This window comes from Oncorhynchus masou, chromosome 16, assembly GCF_036934945.1.
Source record: "Oncorhynchus masou masou isolate Uvic2021 chromosome 16, UVic_Omas_1.1, whole genome shotgun sequence".
Taxonomy (NCBI): Eukaryota; Metazoa; Chordata; class Actinopteri; order Salmoniformes; family Salmonidae; genus Oncorhynchus; species Oncorhynchus masou.
The window spans coordinates 25,405,318-25,425,271 of NC_088227.1; the positions used below are offsets into that span (position 1 = coordinate 25,405,318).

At 40.8% G+C, this 19,954-nt stretch overlaps 1 protein-coding gene across 1 annotated transcript; it reads left to right on the plus strand.

The window, feature by feature from the left end:
- Positions 1-8,856: 8,856 nt before the first annotated feature.
- Positions 8,857-19,323, plus strand: LOC135557747 (hydroperoxide isomerase ALOXE3-like). Its single transcript, XM_064991316.1, has 15 exons — positions 8,857-9,340; positions 9,753-9,917; positions 14,741-14,945; positions 15,051-15,132; positions 15,288-15,410; positions 15,694-15,797; positions 15,905-16,077; positions 16,560-16,703; positions 16,965-17,168; positions 17,331-17,417; positions 17,500-17,666; positions 17,828-17,949; positions 18,052-18,152; positions 18,337-18,507; positions 18,695-19,323. The coding sequence occupies exons 2-15, from the start codon at positions 9,771-9,773 to the stop codon at positions 18,872-18,874; spliced, it is 2,010 nt and encodes a 669-aa protein (XP_064847388.1). The 5' UTR covers positions 8,857-9,340; positions 9,753-9,770; the 3' UTR covers positions 18,875-19,323.
- The last annotated feature ends 631 nt before the right edge of the window (positions 19,324-19,954 follow it).

Sequence of the window (19,954 nt, forward strand, 5' to 3'; positions counted from 1 at the left end):
ACTATCTACAGTGGCTGGGTGAGGACAATTTTCCTTGGTTCGCTGTGTCATGTAAAGGAGCTTGCACCGCATACAGAACCAATCAGTCGATAACTATTATCAGAAATCACGCGTTATGAATCAGACAGTGGGGCGCCGCTTGACATACTAGTTGGTCAGAAAATTCAAATCAACGTTTCATATCGTACTTTCCGAGTAAACAAAAAGCATCAACCACTGCTGTTTTACACCCCCGTAAACGTTGGTGGCGGTAATGATCCTTTTTATTGTGCTGCAACTACAACGTGTAACTAAAACTAGAAGATCTTCTACATGATTTACAAAGCTAATGTAATGATTTTAAAAATATATGTTTACCTCTGGATAGCCCGCAAATATGACCCATAGTAGGGGAGAAAATTTATTGAGTGCAATTCGATCTGAATATATTATCAATTTAAAAGGATTTGCAATTTTGCATTAGCAGTCTTTTCTGCTTAACCATGGCATGGTGTCATTTACTGTTTTAGGTGCTAAACTGCGTCTAAATTATTTTGCTGCGTCTCCTGTCTGTCTCATAAATCTTCATACTTTTACCGATGTGAGCACTAGTTCACTTTCTTGCATGGATTTAAACTCTCCAGCCAATGCTTACACCATTCATATAACCAGGAACCAATATCCAATGTGGGTACTTAGAAAGACTAATTTCATATGATATGCCTACATTTAAAATGCATATGGGGGATACTATGGGCAGAGCAAGATGTGATTGGGCCTACAATAACCCCAAAGGTTGAGAACCGCTGGACTAGGCAAGTATTAGATGGTACATTATAGCAATTCCAACTATAATCATCCATTAGCCAAGATGCCCAATATATTCCTGTCCCATGCTTGTTGAAGCCAAAAGATGTCATCAACTGTCTGGAGCCATTTCAGACTACTTAAAGTCCATGCGAAGCACAACTTCCTACCCATAACTGTCTTTTAGATTCCCTATAAGAAAATAATTGAGTTTAAGCAAAGTAACTCCACTAGTCATGCATTATGATACAGTTGATAATTATGTGCCATATGCATCAGAACATTTAAATGTAATTCATATTATATCTTAATTTAGAATGAATCAAATTTAGTTGTTATTGTCTTGTTTTTCTTTACAGATGCCATCTTTTAGAAGAAAAAGAGCCACACTGGTTTACAGAGACCTGACTAGAGGCGTGATAGCGAGTACACCCCTGCCATCAACTTGGATCGGTGAGAAAGTTGCTCTGTTCAGTTCTGTTCAACTTAATTTAACCAGGATAGTCCACTCAGTAACAATTGTCACTACTCTCTAGTCTAGGGAGTACTGGGAGAACAGAGCTGTTTCCTTCTGCAGCAGAAGTTGTGCTCAGCTGCAGTGATGCACCTCCTCCATCAGAAAAATAAATAAAAGGAAGGCAGCGATGTTGAGGGAGCTACTGTACATGCCTGCAGTGGAGCTGGAATGTCCTCCAACCAACTCCATCTGCATTGTGTGTGTAGTTTTGGAGGAGGCTGAGCTACTGTATGGCCCTTGGGAATTGTGGCTCAGATACATATTTCTGTGGCACTGTGCTGTGGGAACACACAGCACTCTCAACATTGTACACTAGTTGGAGTTATGAATGGTAATGCGTGTCAACAAACCTGTCAACTTCTTGCTTCCCAGTCAAAAATGTTGATCATGTACATTCAGTTCAGTTTCTATAAAAGTTAGGGAAATGTGACAAAATCTGTTGTGCCAGGCACACAGGGGTTTTCTAACAACTTCTGCAATGAAATATCCCCTTGATAGTGTAGTTTCAAATCTGCAACTACTGTAGTCTGTTCTACAACAACTTTGTGTCTGTCTGTCTTAGTCAGGGCTTTTCATCCCATGTGTCCCGTTGGGCCTACGATGGGAGTGGGGGAGACAAGATGACCATGACTGTCACAGCCAGTACAACCGTCTTCTGATTGTTGTTGACGTTAGAGGTAGGCCTTATATCAACATTGTAAACTAAGACATCTGGCTCCTTTTCCCGTCTTGCAAACTGTATCAAAGCATCAAGTGTTGCAGCACCATGCTCAGAGACAGTTTCTCCCTCCAAGCCATAAGACTGTTGATGAAAACTGAACTGAATCTTTGCTGCTTTGGCACCTACTGCACTGTACTTAATATTCAGTAGTTATCTACTTCATGGAGCTGGTTGAGAGAATGCCAAGAGTGTGCAGAGCTGTCATCAAGGCAAAGGTGGCTACTTGGAAGAATCTCAAATATAAAATATATTGAGATTTGTTTAACACTTTTTTGGTTACTACATGATTCCATATGTGTTATTTCATAGTTTTGATGTCTTCACTATTATTCTACAGTGTAGAAAATAGTTAAAAAATAAAGAAAAACACTTCAATGAGTAGGTTTGTTCAAACTTTTGACTGGTACTGTATCTTAATTCAGTGTTATATATGGACCAGTATTCATATCATAGACTTCATGTGAGAAGTGGACCATAATCAGCTAAGAAATCACAAAGGCATAATACATGATTACACACAAGGCAAGCCCTGTGGCAGTGAAACTGACTTCACATTATTCACATCCAGGCATAGATGCAATAAGGCATGTTTCAGTATAAGCTTTGTGATCTTAGCCATTAACACACTAAAAACCTACTCCACTGGTTATTGTTAGGACTTACTAGTGAGGTAGTTTCCATGATATGTTGGCTGAGGCGGTACGCTATTGTTGTGTTACTGTGTTGTTATTGACATGGTGATTTTGCTTCTGTTGGTAAATAACCTTGTAACAATGCGTTGTAAAATCAGAACATTGAACAAACAGAAATTTGACCTGGTGACATGGTGCTGATATACAGTATATAGATTATAAGAACATTATAACAATATTACAAGGGCGTATGTTTTCAAGTATGTTGTACTTGGAGTAGGGTGATGATCAACTTGTGAGTGGCACCAAAGAGCTAGAGAAGGAGCTTGAAAATCAAATCAAATTTTTTGGGTCACACACACATGGTTAGCAGATTTTAATGCGAGTGTAGCGAAATGCTTGTGCTTCCAGTTCCGACCATGCAGTAATATCTAAGCGAGTACAATGCAGATGGCTATATTTTGCCCCCCTGGACCCCAGCTCTGCCCTCACGTTTTTGGCAATGGATGGTAACTTTAACGGAATGTAGATATGAAGCCACATTTCACGACCTCCCTCCACTCAGAGAGCACTGACAGTTCACAGCTTCTCAGTTCCACCTGCTATAGGACAAAGCCATTCCAACTATTTCCTACATTCTGCTATCAGACTATACTGGTAGAGATACATTTAACTTCTACATGATTCTACGATATATTCAAATCAAATCAAATGTTATTGTTTGCATACACTTATTAAGCAGATCTTATTGCAGGTGTAGTGAAATGTTTTGTATTCCTAGCTCCAACAGTGCAGTAGTATCTAACCATTCACAACAATACACACAAATATCTCATTCAAATGATGGAATTAAGAAATATTAGGAGGAGCAATGTCGGAGTGGCATTGACTAAAATACAGGAGAATTGAATACAGTAGATGCATATGAAATGAGTAAAACAGTATTAAAGTGACCAGTGTTTCATGTCTATGTACATAGGGTAGCAGCCTCTACGGTGCAGGGTTGAGTAACCGTGTGGTAGACGTCTACCGACAGTGACTAGGTTCAGGGCAGGGTAATGGGTGGAGGCCGGCTACTAACAGTGACTAAGTTCAGGGCAGGGTACTGGGTGGAGGCCGGCTACTAACAGTGACTAAGTTCATGGCAGGGTAATGGGTGGAGGCCGGCTACTAACAGTGGCTAAGTTCAGGGCAGGGTACTGGGTGGAGGCCGGTTACTAACAGTGACTAAGTTCATGGCAGGGTAATGGGTGGAGGCCGGCTAGTGATGGCTATTTAACAGTCTGATGGCCTTGAGATAGAAGCTGTTTTTCAGTCTCTTGGTCCCAGCTTTGATGCACATGTACTGACCTTTCCTTCTGGATGATAGCGGGGTGAACAGGCCGTGGCTCGGGTGGTTGATGTCCTTGATGATCTTTTTGACCTTCATGTGACTTCGGGTGCTGTCGGTGTCCTGGAGGGCAGGCAGTGTGCCCACAGTGATGTGTTGGGCAGTTGTGGGCGGTGCAGTTGCCGTACCAGGTGCTGATATAGCCCGATATGATTCTCTCAATGGTGCATCTGAAAAAGTCTGGGAGAGTCTTAGGGGCCAAGCCAAATTTCTTCAGCCTCCTGAGGTTGAAGAGGCACTGTTGCGCATTCTTCACCACATCAGCTGTGTGGTTGAACCATTTCAGATTTCACTGAGGTGTACGCCTTGGGAACTTGAAGCTTTTCACCTTCTCCACTGCGGTCTCGTCTGTGGATGGGAGCGTGCTCCCTCTGCTGTCTCCCGAAGTCCACAATTAGCTCTTTTGTTTAGTTGACGTTGAGGGAAAGGTTATTTTCCTGGCACAGCTGTATAATGTCTGTTTTTTTCATGTTGCTGTTCTATATTGTTTTGCCTCTTGCAATTCAAGAGTCTATGCAATTCATAATGTGCCTAAAAATGTTCTACTTTTCTACTAATAAATTCAAACTTTGTGGGAGATTTTGCCTATCATGCTGTACCAAAAGTAATTACCACCAACTCTGTTTGGCAATAAAGTCTTGCTGCGACCAGTGTAACAGACAAATCTAAAGATACTACACACAGACAAGATGGGAGACCACAACCAGTCCGTCACATCATTCCTTTTTATCTTTCTTGTGAGTAGTGGCAGTCTGTCTGAATTTATAAAGTTCAATCTGGGTCGGTCAACGACCAATGCGGGAGACTGCTCTCTACACAAAAACAAAACTGAAAGTGTAGAAGTGCAAATGAGCCATTGTGGGGCAGTGTGTCCACAAAAGCCTGGGACTTGGCAGTACAGGGTTGTATTCACAAAGCACTAAACAGAATGAAAACGGACTGAAACTGCAAGGGACTACCTGAACGTGGCCTATATGTTTTTAGTTTTCCATTGCAAAAGGGAGTTTTGCTACGGTCCACACCAATAGATACAACCGAGTACTTACATAATTTATTTTTTATTTTACCTTTATTTAACTAGGCAAGTCAGTTCAGAACAAATTCTTATTTTCAATGACGCCTAGGAACAGTGGGTTAACTGCCAGATTTTTACCTTGTCAGCTCAGCTCTGGGATTCGATCTTGCGGTTACAATTCCAACGCTCTAACCACTAGGTTACCTGCCATCCCATAAGTGACAATAGAGCTACCTAACCCTCTTTATGGAGATCTACCACCCTGTGGGTATTCAGTCCAACCCGAACCTAATGTAACAGGTTAGCTTCCGTCCCTCTCCTCACCCCTACCTGGGCTTGAACCAGGGACCCTCTGCACACATCAACAACTGACATCCACGAAGCATCGTTACCCATCGCGCCACAAAAGCTGCTTTAGTGTGCACCCCCGCTAACTAGCTAGCCATTTCACATCGGTTACACTAACATACCTGATTCAACTAGTTGAGGGTCATGTTCCAGGCCCTGACCAAATTGCAGATAATGCATTGCATCAACCAATAGTTACATAGTACATAGTTATTTGCATGCCAAGTCATCAAAGTCGAGCATTAGAGCATTAGAGCATTAGACTGCTATACGCTATATCATATGGGTGGCATTCCTGCCGAGCATTAGAGCATTAGAGCATTAGACTGCTATACGCTATATCATATGGGTGGCATTCCTGCCGAGCATTAGAGCATTAGACTGCTATACGCTATATCATATGGGTGGCATTCCTGCCGAGCATTAGAGCATTAGAGCATTAGACTGCTATACGCTATATCATATGGGTGGCATTCCTGCCGAGCATTAGAGCATTAGAGCATTAGACTGCTATACGCTATATCATATGGGTGGCATTCCTGCCGAGCATTAGAGCATTAGACTGCTATACGCTATATCATATGGGTGGCATTCCTGCCGGACTACATTCCAGACACCTGCCAGATCTCGCAAAGCTTGGATAGGTGTTTATTTTTGTATTTGACCTTTATTTAACTAGACAAGTCAGGCCTCCCAAAAGGCAAAAGGCCTCCTGCGGAGACGGGGGCTGGGATTAAAAATAAAATTACAGGACAAAACACACATCACATAACATATCAGCTAACCACATCATATGAGATAGTGATGTAATGCCCGATAGTCAATGACGTGGCGCACAGCAATTGGTTTATGCAATGCAATGTCTTCAATGTAATCAGGCAGGAACAGTGATGCCAATTTAGCAATTTTGTTGCTAGATTTAGCAACTTTTCAGACTACCCTGGCAACTTTTTTTTCAAACAGCACCTAGCAACAAATTTAGCTACTTTTAAAAATGTATTTGGAACTTTTAGCAACTTTTGAAAAGTGACTCAAACGCTAAAATGCACGCATTTTCCCTCTAAATGACACAAAAACGATTTTCTCTGTCACACATTCAGTAACAACACACGTGCCTGGCTGCAAAAGTACATTGTGAGTAACATCAGCAGCAGGCGCTCAGCTTGTACACAGACAGCAGCAGGCCAGCAGCAAATTGCAAATCATTGTTGGCTGACTGCAGCAGCAGTAGTACGGATTCAACGAGCCAAACTCAATTAATATAGTTGGTCACGAATGTTTGATCTTGAACAGACTTACAACATAAATCAACATGAGTAAATCAAAATTGCACAGCCAGAAGTACAGAAAAGAGTGGGAGTCTGTACCTGGACAAATGTCAAATCATATTTTTTGCCAAGTTGGCCAGTCGTTTTGAGTAACATTATTGTATATTTTACGTAATGACGCAGTTTTACGTTATCACGCAATGACATCACAACGTCATTTAGCAATTTTTAGCAACAAATCAACCTGCCTCTAGCAACTTCCCCTGAAAATGAGTTGGCAACACTGGGCAGGAACACCACCGGTATGTGGTATGTTGATATGTTCAACACTAGTCTTGCTTGGCCATCCTTCCAAATCTTGTCTCACTGAATTGTGTTGGAAGTCTGGAGAAATCCAGTATTCGATTCTGTGTTTGAATGAGAGTGTAGTTTTCTGTTCAAACCTTTATCTAGTGCACCTAACTAACTGGTTGATAAACTGAATCACGTTAGTTGTTACTGGGGTTGGAGCAAAAAACCTACAGGACGGTAGTTCTCCAGGAACAGAGTTGGTCAGCCCTGCAATAGTGATTTGGGATTTGTAAAAAAATAAATAAAAGTAGAGGCCAATAAATAATTAAATAGTTAAATAATAACAGTCATTTGGATGGGAACTATTTCATACTGGGAATATTTGTACATGATACAACAGGCCCACCTGGGTGTGTTAAGAACTGCAACACTGCTGTGTTTTTCTGCTGTGTTTTGGTCCACCACCAAAAGGACACCCAGCCAACTTGACACAACTGTAGGAAGCACTGGAGTCAACATGGGCCAGCATCCCTGTGGAACGCTTGACACCTTGCAGAGTTCATGCCCTGACGAATTGATTCTGTTCTGATGGCAAAAGGGGGTGCAACTCAAAATTAGGAAGGTGTTCCTAATGTTTTGTACACTCAGTGTATGTGTATGTGTATGTGTATGTGTATGTGTATGTGTATGTATATATATATATATATATATATATATATATATATATATATATATATATATATATATATATATATATATATAAAATCATTAACCTATTTGTATTACATTAGCTTCCATTTTCAATAGGTATAGTTCACCCAAATTACAAAAACAACACTTTGGTGTCCTTACCCTGTGAGCAGTAATGACAATAATCCATGCTTTGTTTTAGTTTCCCTGAAATTGTTTGTGGCACAAATTTCATTCAAGTCATGGGACCAATGTTAGAATTTTTACGCATCATGTCTAAATTATCCAAAAGTATCTCAAATGAATTGTGAAGCTCAACAAAGTCACTGTTTTGAACATGATGTGTGAAAAATGCTCATTTCGGTCCCATGACTTGAATGGGATTTGTGCCATTAGCATGTGGAAACACGTACTGCCAAGGACACTAAACTAGAGCATGGATTGCTGTCATAACTTGTACATAGACTGCTACCAGGGTAAGAAAACCTATCCCTAAGGACTGTAGTTTACTCTAGTGTGCTTGTCCTCTTGCTCAGTTGTGCTCTGTGGCCTCCCACTCCTCTTTCTATTCTGGTTAGAGCCAGTTTGCATTTTAGTTTCTTGCCAATTTCTTGCATGGAATAGCCTTCATTTCTCAGAATAAGAATAGACTGACGAGTTTCAGAAGAAAGGTCTTTGTTTCTGGCCATTTTGAGCCTATAATCGAACCCACAAATGCTGATGCTCCAAATACTTAACTAGTCTAAAGAAGGCCAGTTTTATTGCTTATTTAATCACAACAACAGTTTTCAGCTGTGCTAACATAATTGAAAAGGGTTTTCTAATGATCAATTAGCCTTTTAAAATTATAAACTTGGATTAGCTAACACAACGTGCCTTTGGAACATGGGAGTGAAGGTTACTGATGATGGCCTCTGTACGCCTATGTAGATATTCCATAAAAAAATATGCCGTTTCCAGCAACAATAGTAATTTACAACATTAACAATGTCTACACTGTATTTCTGATAAATTTCATGTTATTTTAATGGACTTTTTTTTTTTGCATTTCTTTCAAAACAAGGACATTTCTAAGTGAACCCAAACTTTTGAACAGTAGTGTAATTGTTTCATGATGCTTGCACAAGCCCCTGTTCAGGATTTACCCACCAGCATTAAGTGACAACAGCAGGCTAGTAAAGGAAACTGAACACCATTATTTAAAGCATTCTCGAACACAACTCACTTGCCCAGACAAGACAAAGTTGTTTCTGCAAGACCGAAAATCCTTGGAAATACTGGAATAGGGGAAGGACACATCCCCGAAGGGATTTGGCTGTTCCCATCATTACATGCTGTATTGGTGATGAGCTCAATACGCATTGTTTTTCTCTTCTGGTCTTGATGATATGCTACATTCTGGATTTAAAAATAGATGGATTGTTGATTGTTTGTACATTATCAACATTTGCACACAAAATCCGCTGGTTCTAACCAAGGAACCTGTTTGACCAATGCGGTCCACTGGTTCTAACTGAGGAACCTGTTTGACCAAGGCAATCCGCTGGTTCTAACCGAGGAACCTGTTAGACCAAGGTGAGGGGGCAGCCCTTAAAATACAGTACAGGTAACCGGTGAGACAAAGTCCATACAGAAAAAGAGAGAGAGTGAGAGAGACTCCATCATCTCCATTCGTTGATAAGGTATGCTGACTTTAAAATATTGCATATTGCTAAAAGCTTGTATCTAGAACCATACCATAGGCCAGTGGTTCTCAAACTTCTCCTGAGGACCCACAGCCATCCCATGTATTTTATCTACTCCACAGCTAACACATCTGATTAAAATGGTCAACTTATTATCAAGTCCTTGACTAAGTGAATCAGGTGAGCTAGTTCAGGGCTACAATAAAATTGTGAAACGTCAGGGGGTTCAGAGGACGTCTTCATTTAGATATTATATAGAAAACAATGCTTGTAGTATCCTCTATAACAAAAATCCCAATTTCCAGTATCTCAGAAAATATTGTAAATATTATATGGTTTGGAAAAAGTGTTGATGCTTTGAACGATAGAACCCCTTTGTCTGTGTTAAGTATTTGTTGTCCTTTTCCAGTTTTCCCATTGGCTCACCATGGTTGAATACAAAGTAAAGGTGACTACAGGGGAAGTTCTATTCTCCGGCTCATCTGACTACATTTATGTCACACTCATTGGAACAGAGGGGGAAAGTGAGCGCACTAACCTTGACAACTATGGCCTAGATTTCATGACTGGGATGGTAAGTTACCAGTGAGCAATGAGGGGAAATGCTTAATGCTGCAATATGTAACTTTTTGGCCAACCTGACCAAATGCACATAGAAACGTGAGTTATAAATCTGTCATTCTCATTGAAAGCAAGTCTAAGAAGCGGTAGATGTGTTCCATATGTTCTATTTTTATGCTTCCCGTTCTTAAGTTTAGTTTTTGCCTCTTTTACTTTGTGTTGTACACCAGCTTAAAAAGGCTGAAAATACTGTATTTTTGGTTATTGAAAATATATTTCACCACGGTTTAGACAGTACAATGGTTCTCTACATTATCTATGTTTATTTTTTCACATAAACTTGAATTATTAGAATTTTAGCAACCAGGAAATGGATAGCAATTTATTCGTAGTGCACCTTTTATATAGTTAATGAATAAATATTTTATAATAAAGTATCAATTCATTGATTAATAATAATGTATCCCCTCAAAACAAAATTGTCAACTTATTATTATTATTATATATTACAGTACCAGTCAAAAGTTTGGACATACCTTTAATGCCAAGAGTGTGCAAAGTTGTCATCAAGGCAAAAGGTGGCTACTTTGAAGAATCTCAAATATAAAATATATTTTGATTTCTTTAACACTTTTTTGGTAACTACATGATTCCATATGTGTGATTTGATAGTTTTGTTGTCTTCAGTATTATTCTACAATGTAGAAAATAGTAATAATAAAGAAAGGCCTTTGAATGAGTCGGTGTGTCCAAAGTCAGACCCCATCACGTTTTCCACATTTTATTTAGCTTCATTTGAAAATTGATTTAAAAAAAAAATATTCTCATCAATCTACACACAACACCCATAATGATTAAGTGAAAACAGTTTTCTAGACATTTTTGCAAATACCTTATTTACATAATTATTCAGACACTTTACTTAATACTTAGTTGAAGCACCTTTGTCAGCGATTACAGCCGTATTGGGTATGATGCTACAAGCTTGGCATGCCTGTATTTGGGGAGTTTCTCCCCTTCTTCTCTGCAAATCCTCTCAAGCTGGGGCAGGAGGTAGACTAGTGGTTAGAGCATTGGACTAGTAACTGAAAGGTTGCAAGACCGAATCCCCAAGCTGACAAGCTAAAAATCTATCCTTCTGCCCCTGAACAAGGCAGTTAACCCACTGTTCCTACACCATCATTGAAAATAAGAATTTGTTCTTAACTGACTTGTCTAGTTAAATAAAAATACATTAAAGTAATCTCTGGTTGGATGGGGAGTGTCGCTGCACAGCTATTTTAAGGTCTCTCCAGAGATGTTCGATCGGGTTCAAGTCCGGGCTCTGGCTGGGCCACACAAGGACATTCAGAGACTTGTCCTGAAGCCACTCATGCATTGTTTTGGCTGTGTCCTTAGGGTCGTTGTCCTGTTGGAAGGTGAACCATCTCCCAGTCTAAGGTCCTGAGCGCTCTGGAGTAGAGGTCGGCCGATTTCAAGTTTTCATAACAATCTCTAATCTGCGTTTTTGGATGCAGATTATGGCCGATTACGTTGCACTCCACGAGGAGACCACCTGTTACATGAGTGCAGCAAGGTGCCAAGGAAAGTTGCTCGCTAGCATTAAACGTATCTTAATATAATAATAATAATAATAATAATATAATATATCCCATTTAGCAGACGCTTTTGTCCAAAGCGACTTACAAGTCGGCTGGGGCCACTACTTTTACATATGGGTGGTCCCAGCGGGAATCGAACCCACGACGCTTGGCGCCATGCTCTACCGACTGAGCCACACTAAAAACAATCAATCTTAACATAACCACTAGTTAACTACACATGGTTGATGGTATTACTAGATTAACTAGCTTGTCCTGCGTTGCAAATAATCAGTGCTTTGCGGGCGGAGGCAGTGCAATTGCCATACCAGGCAGTGATGCAACCAGGCAGGATGCTCTCGATGTTGCAGCTGTAGAACCTTTTGAGGATCTCAGGACCCATGCTAAATCTTTTTAGTTTCCTGAGGGGGAATAGGCTTTGTTGTTCCCTCTTCACGACTGTCTTGGTGTGTTTGGACCATTTTAGTTTGTTGGTGATGTGGACACCAAGGAACTTGAAGCTCTCAAACTGCTCCACTACAGCCCCGTCGATGAGAATGAGGGCGTGCTCGGTCCTCCTTTTCCTGTAGTCCACACTCATCTCCTTAGTCTTGGTTATGTTGAGGGATAGGTTGTTATTCTGGCACCACCCGGCCAGGTCTCTGACCTCCTCCCTATAGGCTGTCTCGTTGTTGTCAGTGATCAGGCCTACCTATCAACTCCCGAGATTAGGCTGGCAATACTATAGTTCCTATAAGAACATCCAATAGTCAAAGGTATATGAAATACAAATGGAAATAGTACTATAATTCCTATAATAACTACAACCTAAAATTTCTTAACTGGGAATATTGAAGACTCTTGTTAAAAGGAACCACCAGCTTTCATATGTTCTCATGTTCTGCGCAAGGAACTTAAACGTTAGCTTTCTTCTCTGACACTGTGGTTTTGCATTATTTAAACCAAATTGAACATGTTTCAATATTTATTTGAGACTAAATTGATTTTTATTTCTGTATTATATTAAGTTAAAATAAAAGTGTTCATTCAGTATTGTTGTATTGGGGCGGCCAGCTCTAGGAAGAGTCTTGATGGTTCCAAACTTCATCTATTTAAGAATCATGGAGGCCACTGTGTTCTTGGGGACCTTTAATGCTGCAGACATTTTTTGGTACCCTTCCCCAGATCTGTGTCTAGACACAATCCTGTTTCGGAGCTCTACTAACAATTCCTTCGACCTCATGGCTTGGTTTTTGCTCTGACATTCACTGTCAACTCTGGGACCTTACTGTATATAGACAAGTGTGTGCTTTTCCAAATCATGTCCAATCAATTGAATTTACCACAGGTGGAGTCCAATCAAGTTGTAAAAACATCTCAAGGATGATCAATGGATACAGGATGTTCCTGAGCTCAATTTCGGGACTCATAGCAAAGGGTCTGAATACTTACACTACCGTTCAAAAGTTTGGGGTCACTTACAAATGTCCTTGTTTTTAAAAAATTTTTTTTTTAAATTGGCCATTAAAATAACTTCAAATTGATCAGAAATACTGTGAAGACATTGTTAATGTTGTAAATGATTATTGTAGCTGGAAACAGCTGATTTTTAATGGAATATCTACATAGGTGTACAGATGCCCATTATCAGCAACCATCACTCCTGTGTTCCAATGGCACGTTCTGTTAGCTAATCCAAGTTGATCATTTTAAAAGGCTAATTGATCATTAGAAAACTATTTTGCAATTATGTTAGCACAGCTGAAAACTGTTGTGCTGATTAAATGAACAATAAAAGGGTAGTGTATGTAAATACGTTTTTTCTGCAAACATTTCTAAAAACCTGTTTTCGCTTTGTCATTATGGGGTATTGTGTGTAGATTGATGAGCAAGATGTAGTATTTAATTTTAGAATAAGGCTGTAACGCAACAAAATGTGGAAAAAGTCAAGGGGTCTGAATACTTTCTGAATGCACTGTATATATATTTACATATTTTGTGTTTTTTATCGATAGATACAGTGGATAAATGATTGAGATGAGGAGAGAATGGAACATAGAATGGAACATAGAATCAAAATCAAATCAAATGTATTTATATAGCCCTTCTTACATCAGCTGATATCTCAAAGTGCTGTACAGAAACCCAGCCTAAAACCCCTAACACAATCAATGCAGGTGTAGAAGCACGGTGGCTAGGAAAAACTCCCTAGAAAGGCCAAAACCTAGGAAGAAACCTAGAGAGGAACCAGGCTATGAGGGGTGGCCAGTCCTCTTCTGGCTGTGCCGGGTGGAGATTATAACAGAACATGGCCAAGATGTTCAAATGTTCATAAATGACCAGCATGGTCAAATAATAATAATCACAGCAGTTGTCGAGGGTGCAACAAGTCAGCACCTCAGGAGTAAATGTCAGATCATTGAGAGTATCTCTACCGCTCCTGCTGTCTCTAGAGAGTTGAAAACAGCAGGTCTGGGACAGGTAGCACGTCCGGTGAACAGGTCAGGGTTCCATAGCCGCAGGCAGAACAGTTGAAACTGGAGCAGCAGCATGGCCAGGTGGACTGGGGACAGCAAGTCATCATGCCAGGTAGTCCTGAGGCATGGTCCTAGGGCTCAGGTCCTCCTCCGAGAGAAAGAAAGAGAGAATTAGAGAGAGCATACTTAAATTCACACAGGACACCGGATAGGACAGGAGAAGTACTCCAGATATAACAGACTGAAACATAGAATGGAAAGAATGGAACATAGGAGGCAACATATAATGGAAAGAATGGAACATAGAATGGAAAGAATGGAACATAGAATGGAAAGAATGGAACATATAATGGAAAGAATGGAACGTAGAATGGAAAGCTGTGCAGTCTGTGTTTCAACCCATGCCTCCAGGAGCAATGTGTTGTTTTGGGGCGGCAGCGCTACTGTCAGCACCGGGCACCTTCCAGGGATATTTACATGTGAATAGATATTTTGAAGTGACCTTATCTTGAGGTGCTATGGCTTATCTTTGAGGACCAGCAGAACCAGTTTACACTGCTCACTGGTTTCCCTTTTAAGAACATTCGTTGGTCCAGATTGTAAAAAAAAACACTTAAAATCCTTTCTGTCAACTTACCTGGAAATGTCCTTATCTGTACATTACCCCCCTAAACATTCCATTTAATGTTTAGGGGATAATCATAATGAATGTGATCTTGCTCTTCAGCCCAAGCATGTAGCTAGCTATTCAACACCCTGTACTTCTCCATTCTCTACAGACAGGGACCTACACTGTGACCAACCCCTCGTCTCTGGGGCGCCTCCTCCTGGTTAAGCTGGAGAAAGAGCAGTACCTGTTCCTGCCAGAAAATGAGTGGTTCTGCTCCAAGGTTGTTGTGACGACACCTGAGGGTGACGTAATCCTCTTCCCTTGTTACAGATGGTTGTCCAGAGGGGAAATTGTGGAGCTGAGAGGAGGAAAAGGTGTGTCCGGATTCAACATTTGTTCTGAGGATACTCTAATGCTATTTATAATCCTGCTCCTACTATAAGTGTGTAATACATCTTGTCCTCCTCTCCACTTCACAGCCAGGAAGGTGTTTGAGGATGAGCTCCCTCTACTGGTGCACCATCGTAAAAAGGAGCTGGAGCTTCACAAGAAACTGTTCCAGTGAGAGTTTTTACCAGTTGTTTTTGTAGGACTGTCTACAGCTCAACACAGTCAGTCAACAGCTCAACACAGTCTACAGCTCAACACAGTCAGTCAACTTGTCTGTACAACACTTTTAGATTGATTGTGTGTGTGTCTTCTTGTCTCACCATTAGGTGGATTGTGTATGCCGAGGGAGTCCCCCACATCAATAACGCCACTGAAGTCTCAGCCCTGCCTTCTGAAGTTAAATTTTCTTTCTCCAAAATGTCAGAGTTTATCTACACCAAAGCTGCAGCGTAAGTTCTAAGCAGACGGCACACCTAAAGCATTTTAAATTCCCACAACAGTACCAGTGTAACATACTGTATGTTCGACAGAGGAGGCTGGTGAGGGGAGGACAGTTCATAATAATGGCTGAAATGTAGTGAATGGAATGTATCAAACACATGGAAACCAGGTGTTTGATTCATTCCATTCCAGCCATTACTATGAGCCCATCCAGATGCACAGTACCTTTCCTATGACTGTGATGGAATAAGCATGGTCTATAGCCTGTCTCTTCCCATCTTCCCCTACCAGTATAGCTGAGCTCAAACTGAAACGCCTGGTGAACTCCACCGAGCAGTGGAAAGACCTGGAGATGATGAAAACTGTTTTCTGGAAGAATAGAACACCCATTTCAGGTAAGAGACCTGATCCATTGAATTGGATATCAACTATAAGGGTCATTTTGAGATATCAGTAAAAAGTTAAAAAAAGGGATTTATTTTTTAAAATCCCTTCCTTCTAGAATATGTCTCTGAGCACTGGAAGGAGGATGACTTTTTCGGGTCCCAGTTTCTGAATGGAACCAACCCCAATGTGATCAAGCGCTGCACAACGCTTCCCCCCAACTTCCCTGTCACAGACGAGATGGTTCAGCCCTTCCTGCAGGACGGGAGCTCCCTGGCGACGGAGATGCAGGTATGAATTATTAATTAGATTGTAAGTTATCTTGCAACTCTGAAGTGGGAAGGGATGTTCCCTAATGGTTCAGGGCTTGGATCCCTTCTGTTCACTTTATACATGCTACCCTTTTGTAACATCATCCGTGAACATCCGTCCTTTTTTTTCTTTGTCCTGTAATAGCATGAGCTCCTGCTACAGCTAGCTGCTTAATCCACCCACAGGGAACAGACGTCAGTTCAACTTCTACTTTTGATTTACATTTGGTTGAGTTATCAACTAACGTGAAATCAACAAACAATTTCACCCTGTCATTGGATTTAAGTTGCAAGTTGGGTGAAAAAATACAAAAATACCCTTTTGACTTTTCACGTTGGTTCAATGTCTTCCCACTGAATATTTTTTGTTGAAACAACATTTATTCAACCAGTTTTTGTCCAGTGGGTACTTTAAATTCCCTGTTCCCACAAAGTCACCTCTGTTTCCTATCCTCCCTACAGGAAGGAAACATATTCCTTTGCGACTACAAGAGGCTTGAGGGTGTGCCAACCCGGGTGGTCAATGGTAAACCTTTGTCCCTCACGGCTGCCCTCTGCCTGTTCTACAAGAACCCAGAGGACAAACTGCTGCCTATCGCCATCCAGGTAGAGTACACATACCTGGAAACAGGGGCAGATGTTACAATGTTGCAAATGCTTAGTAAATATGCTCCTCAGAAGTGATGATTACTTCTGACTTCTGGGTTTCTCTGTTCTAGTCCTGTATGGCTCAGTTGATAGAGCATGGCGCTTGCACTGCTAGTGTTGTGGGTTCAATTCCCAGGGCCACCTATATGTGAAATGTATGCACACATGACTAATGTATGCACACATTGACTCTGCTAAATGGCATATATTATCTCACAGCTGGAGCAGCAACCCTCTCAGCAGAACCCTATATTTCTGCCTAGCGACTCGGAACACGACTGGCTGCTTGCCAAGATCTTTGTGAGGAATGCAGATTTCTCCGAGTTCCAGATCAGCTACCATCTACTGGGCACTCATTTACTGGCAGAGGCCTTCACTATGGCAACCTTCCGGAGCCTTCCTGTCATGCACCCTCTCCACAAGGTATGACAACCTGACACAGACTGGGGTCCCACCAAACAATGAAGAGCAAGAAAATGCATGTTATAGTCCCTGAGCTGTAAATTCAGTCATAAAACAAAATGTTCACCTTCTCTTTGCTAATTTTTCTTTTGTTCTTTCGATTTCCCCTCTGTTTCTGCATAGTTGCTGATACCCCACTTCCGTTACACCCTGCAGATCAACCTTCTTGCGCGAAAAAGACTGATTAGTCCTGATGGACCCTTAGCAAATGTAAGTACCTTAAATGCATTGATTCGTCCGATACAATTCCATGTTTACCACTTGTATTGACGTAAACTTTTCCTTTCTTTAGGGTGCTATGGGACTGGGGGGGTTGAAGGAACTCTTGAAAAGGGCACAATCAGAAATCACCTACAGCTCCCTCTGTCTGCCGGAGAACATTGTTGCACGAGGACTGGAGTCCATCCCCAACTTCTACTACAGGGAGGACGGCCTGAAGCTGTGGAACATCATCAACAGGTTGCACTATTTATTTGAATTACCCCTAATGGCAAAATTTGAATAACACTTCCCTATTATTCTAAATAACACAACAGTATGAGCTGAAGCTTAATATCAATACTGTTAGTAGCTAGCTTGGTTTACTGAACATGCCATTAAAAATGTGTTGTGATGTGAAGCTTTGTCCAGGGGATGGTGGAGCACTTCTACTCCTCTGACAGTGAAGTGTCCAGGGACTCTGAGCTTCAGGACTGGATCCACGAGATCTTCATCCATGGGTTCCTTGGAAACAACAAGTCAGGTACGTTACTTATGAAGTATCAGTTAATAAAACCAAGAAAGCTACACTGTTGTGACGTGTTGTATTACCTATCCTTCTCATCCACTGATGTTGCCTCCACAGGAATCCCTAAGCGATTTGACAAAGTGGAGGAAGTTGTCAAATTCATTACCATGATTATCTTCACTGTGTCAGCTCAACATTGCGCCCTCAATATGGGGCAGGTGAGTTAAGGAAGAGAGCAATTAAAGTAGACAGCTACACACTATAGAATTTCATCAAAAATTGAATTTAGGCTATAATCACATAGTTCATGTTTTGTTTTAATATAGCTATGTTACTTAAACTCAAATGTACTTATTTTGCCTTTTGACCATTGGTTTATACAAGGATGTCTCTCTTTCCTAGTTTGACTATGGTGGTTGGGTACCCAACAACCCCCTGTTACTGCGCAAAGCTCCTCCCACCACGAAGGGGAGCTCAAGCATGAACACCATTTTGGAAGTACTGCCAAACATCAGCACTACTGTTAATAACATGGCTTCCACATGGCTGCTCAGCAAGAGATACTCAGACACAGTGAGTTTGTCCCCTAATCGTTTCACCTTGTAAGTCAAGATCCGCTATGTTTTTAGAGTCATGGCTGTAATATGGTGCAGTCACTGTTGCTTTTGACAAACCCATTCATAAATACGAGTCTGATTTGTTCACTTCTTCTAATCTAAAATATACGTCACTTAAATCATGTTTGTTCTGTCTTCCTTAGATTCCCCTTGGTACATACCCAGATCAACACTTTGATGAGGCTGTCCCCATGCAGATGATTAAGCAGTTCCAAGCAGAGTTGTCCAACCTCAGTCGATCAATCATTAAGAGGAATGCCATACTTACACTACCCTATAACTACCTGAACCCTGCCGAGATGGAGAATAGTGTATCCATATGATTGAGCTTAGGCCCATTCAAATGATTACAGTTTACTTAAAGATGCAGTCTGGGATCTTAAGCTTAACAAATGAGTAACATATTGTACTGTTGGGTTCTGAGAAAATGAAATATACTTACTCATGTCACTGAGGGAGAGAGGGTAATGTATAACATAAACATTATATAAGGTATCCTATTGAAATATTGAGTGCAGGGAAGTGATCACGTGGCAGGGCAGGCATTGATAAGGGGAGAGAGCCATGGATTAGTAAGTCAGGTCACTTTAAGGGAGAAATACAAGTTTAGCACTTAGTGTCCTGCCTAGCAGTAAAGATGAAATGTTTGTACAGATGTGTAAGAGGAGACTCAGCCTCGGAGGAAGGGTTGAATATCAGTGCTTGTGTGAAAATGTTTTTGTCTAATGCAGCTGTATTGATCCTCTGGGAAGAATAAACTTGGTTAAGCTTTCATAGTGTCCGTAGAGTTTTTACTCTGAGAATTAGAATGTAACAGTACAAATGATATTGAAGAAGAAGGCACTGGTTGCTATACACATTAAATGTTTGGGAGTGTGCGACTTTCTTTCTTCTTACGAATTGGATTCGTAACATATCATACTAAATGTACAAAACATAACATTTCATACTAAATGTACAAAACACAACATATCATACTACATGGATGGCGTAGTAAACAATTTGATGACGGAGTACACGAAAAATGGGACCTGTTTTGTCTTGTGAGCACCTCTTTCAAAACTACTGGCTGAAATTATACAAAGGCTCTGGAGCATCACTTCAATCATCAATGATAGCCAAAATGGCAAACCAAAGATCTAGAAGGCAGCTGAAGTCCTGAAGTCACTGAGTACCACAGAGTCCTGGATTAAAGTCGCAAGAAAGGGCTACCAACTTTAGAAAATGGAACTTTGCAATTGTCTTTATGAAGAATGCATTAATAAAGTGGATTACAAATGCAATTTGTCCTCTTTGTATCTCATTCCATACTGAGTCACATTGTATTGTTGATCAGAATGCAGCCCATATTTGAGATGAATGATGATTAAAGCCCAAGCACATTGAAGATATGGAAAGTTTTA

Coding starts and splice junctions, on each gene's coding strand:
- LOC135557747 (XM_064991316.1), top strand. CDS start 9,771: ATGGTTGAATACAAAGTAAAGGTGACTACAGGGGAAGTTCTATTCTCC. Junction 17,950..18,051: donor CCTTGGAAACAACAAGTCAG/GTACGTTACTTA, acceptor TTGCCTCCACAG/GAATCCCTAAGCGATTTGAC. Junction 18,153..18,336: donor GCGCCCTCAATATGGGGCAG/GTGAGTTAAGGA, acceptor TCTCTTTCCTAG/TTTGACTATGGTGGTTGGGT.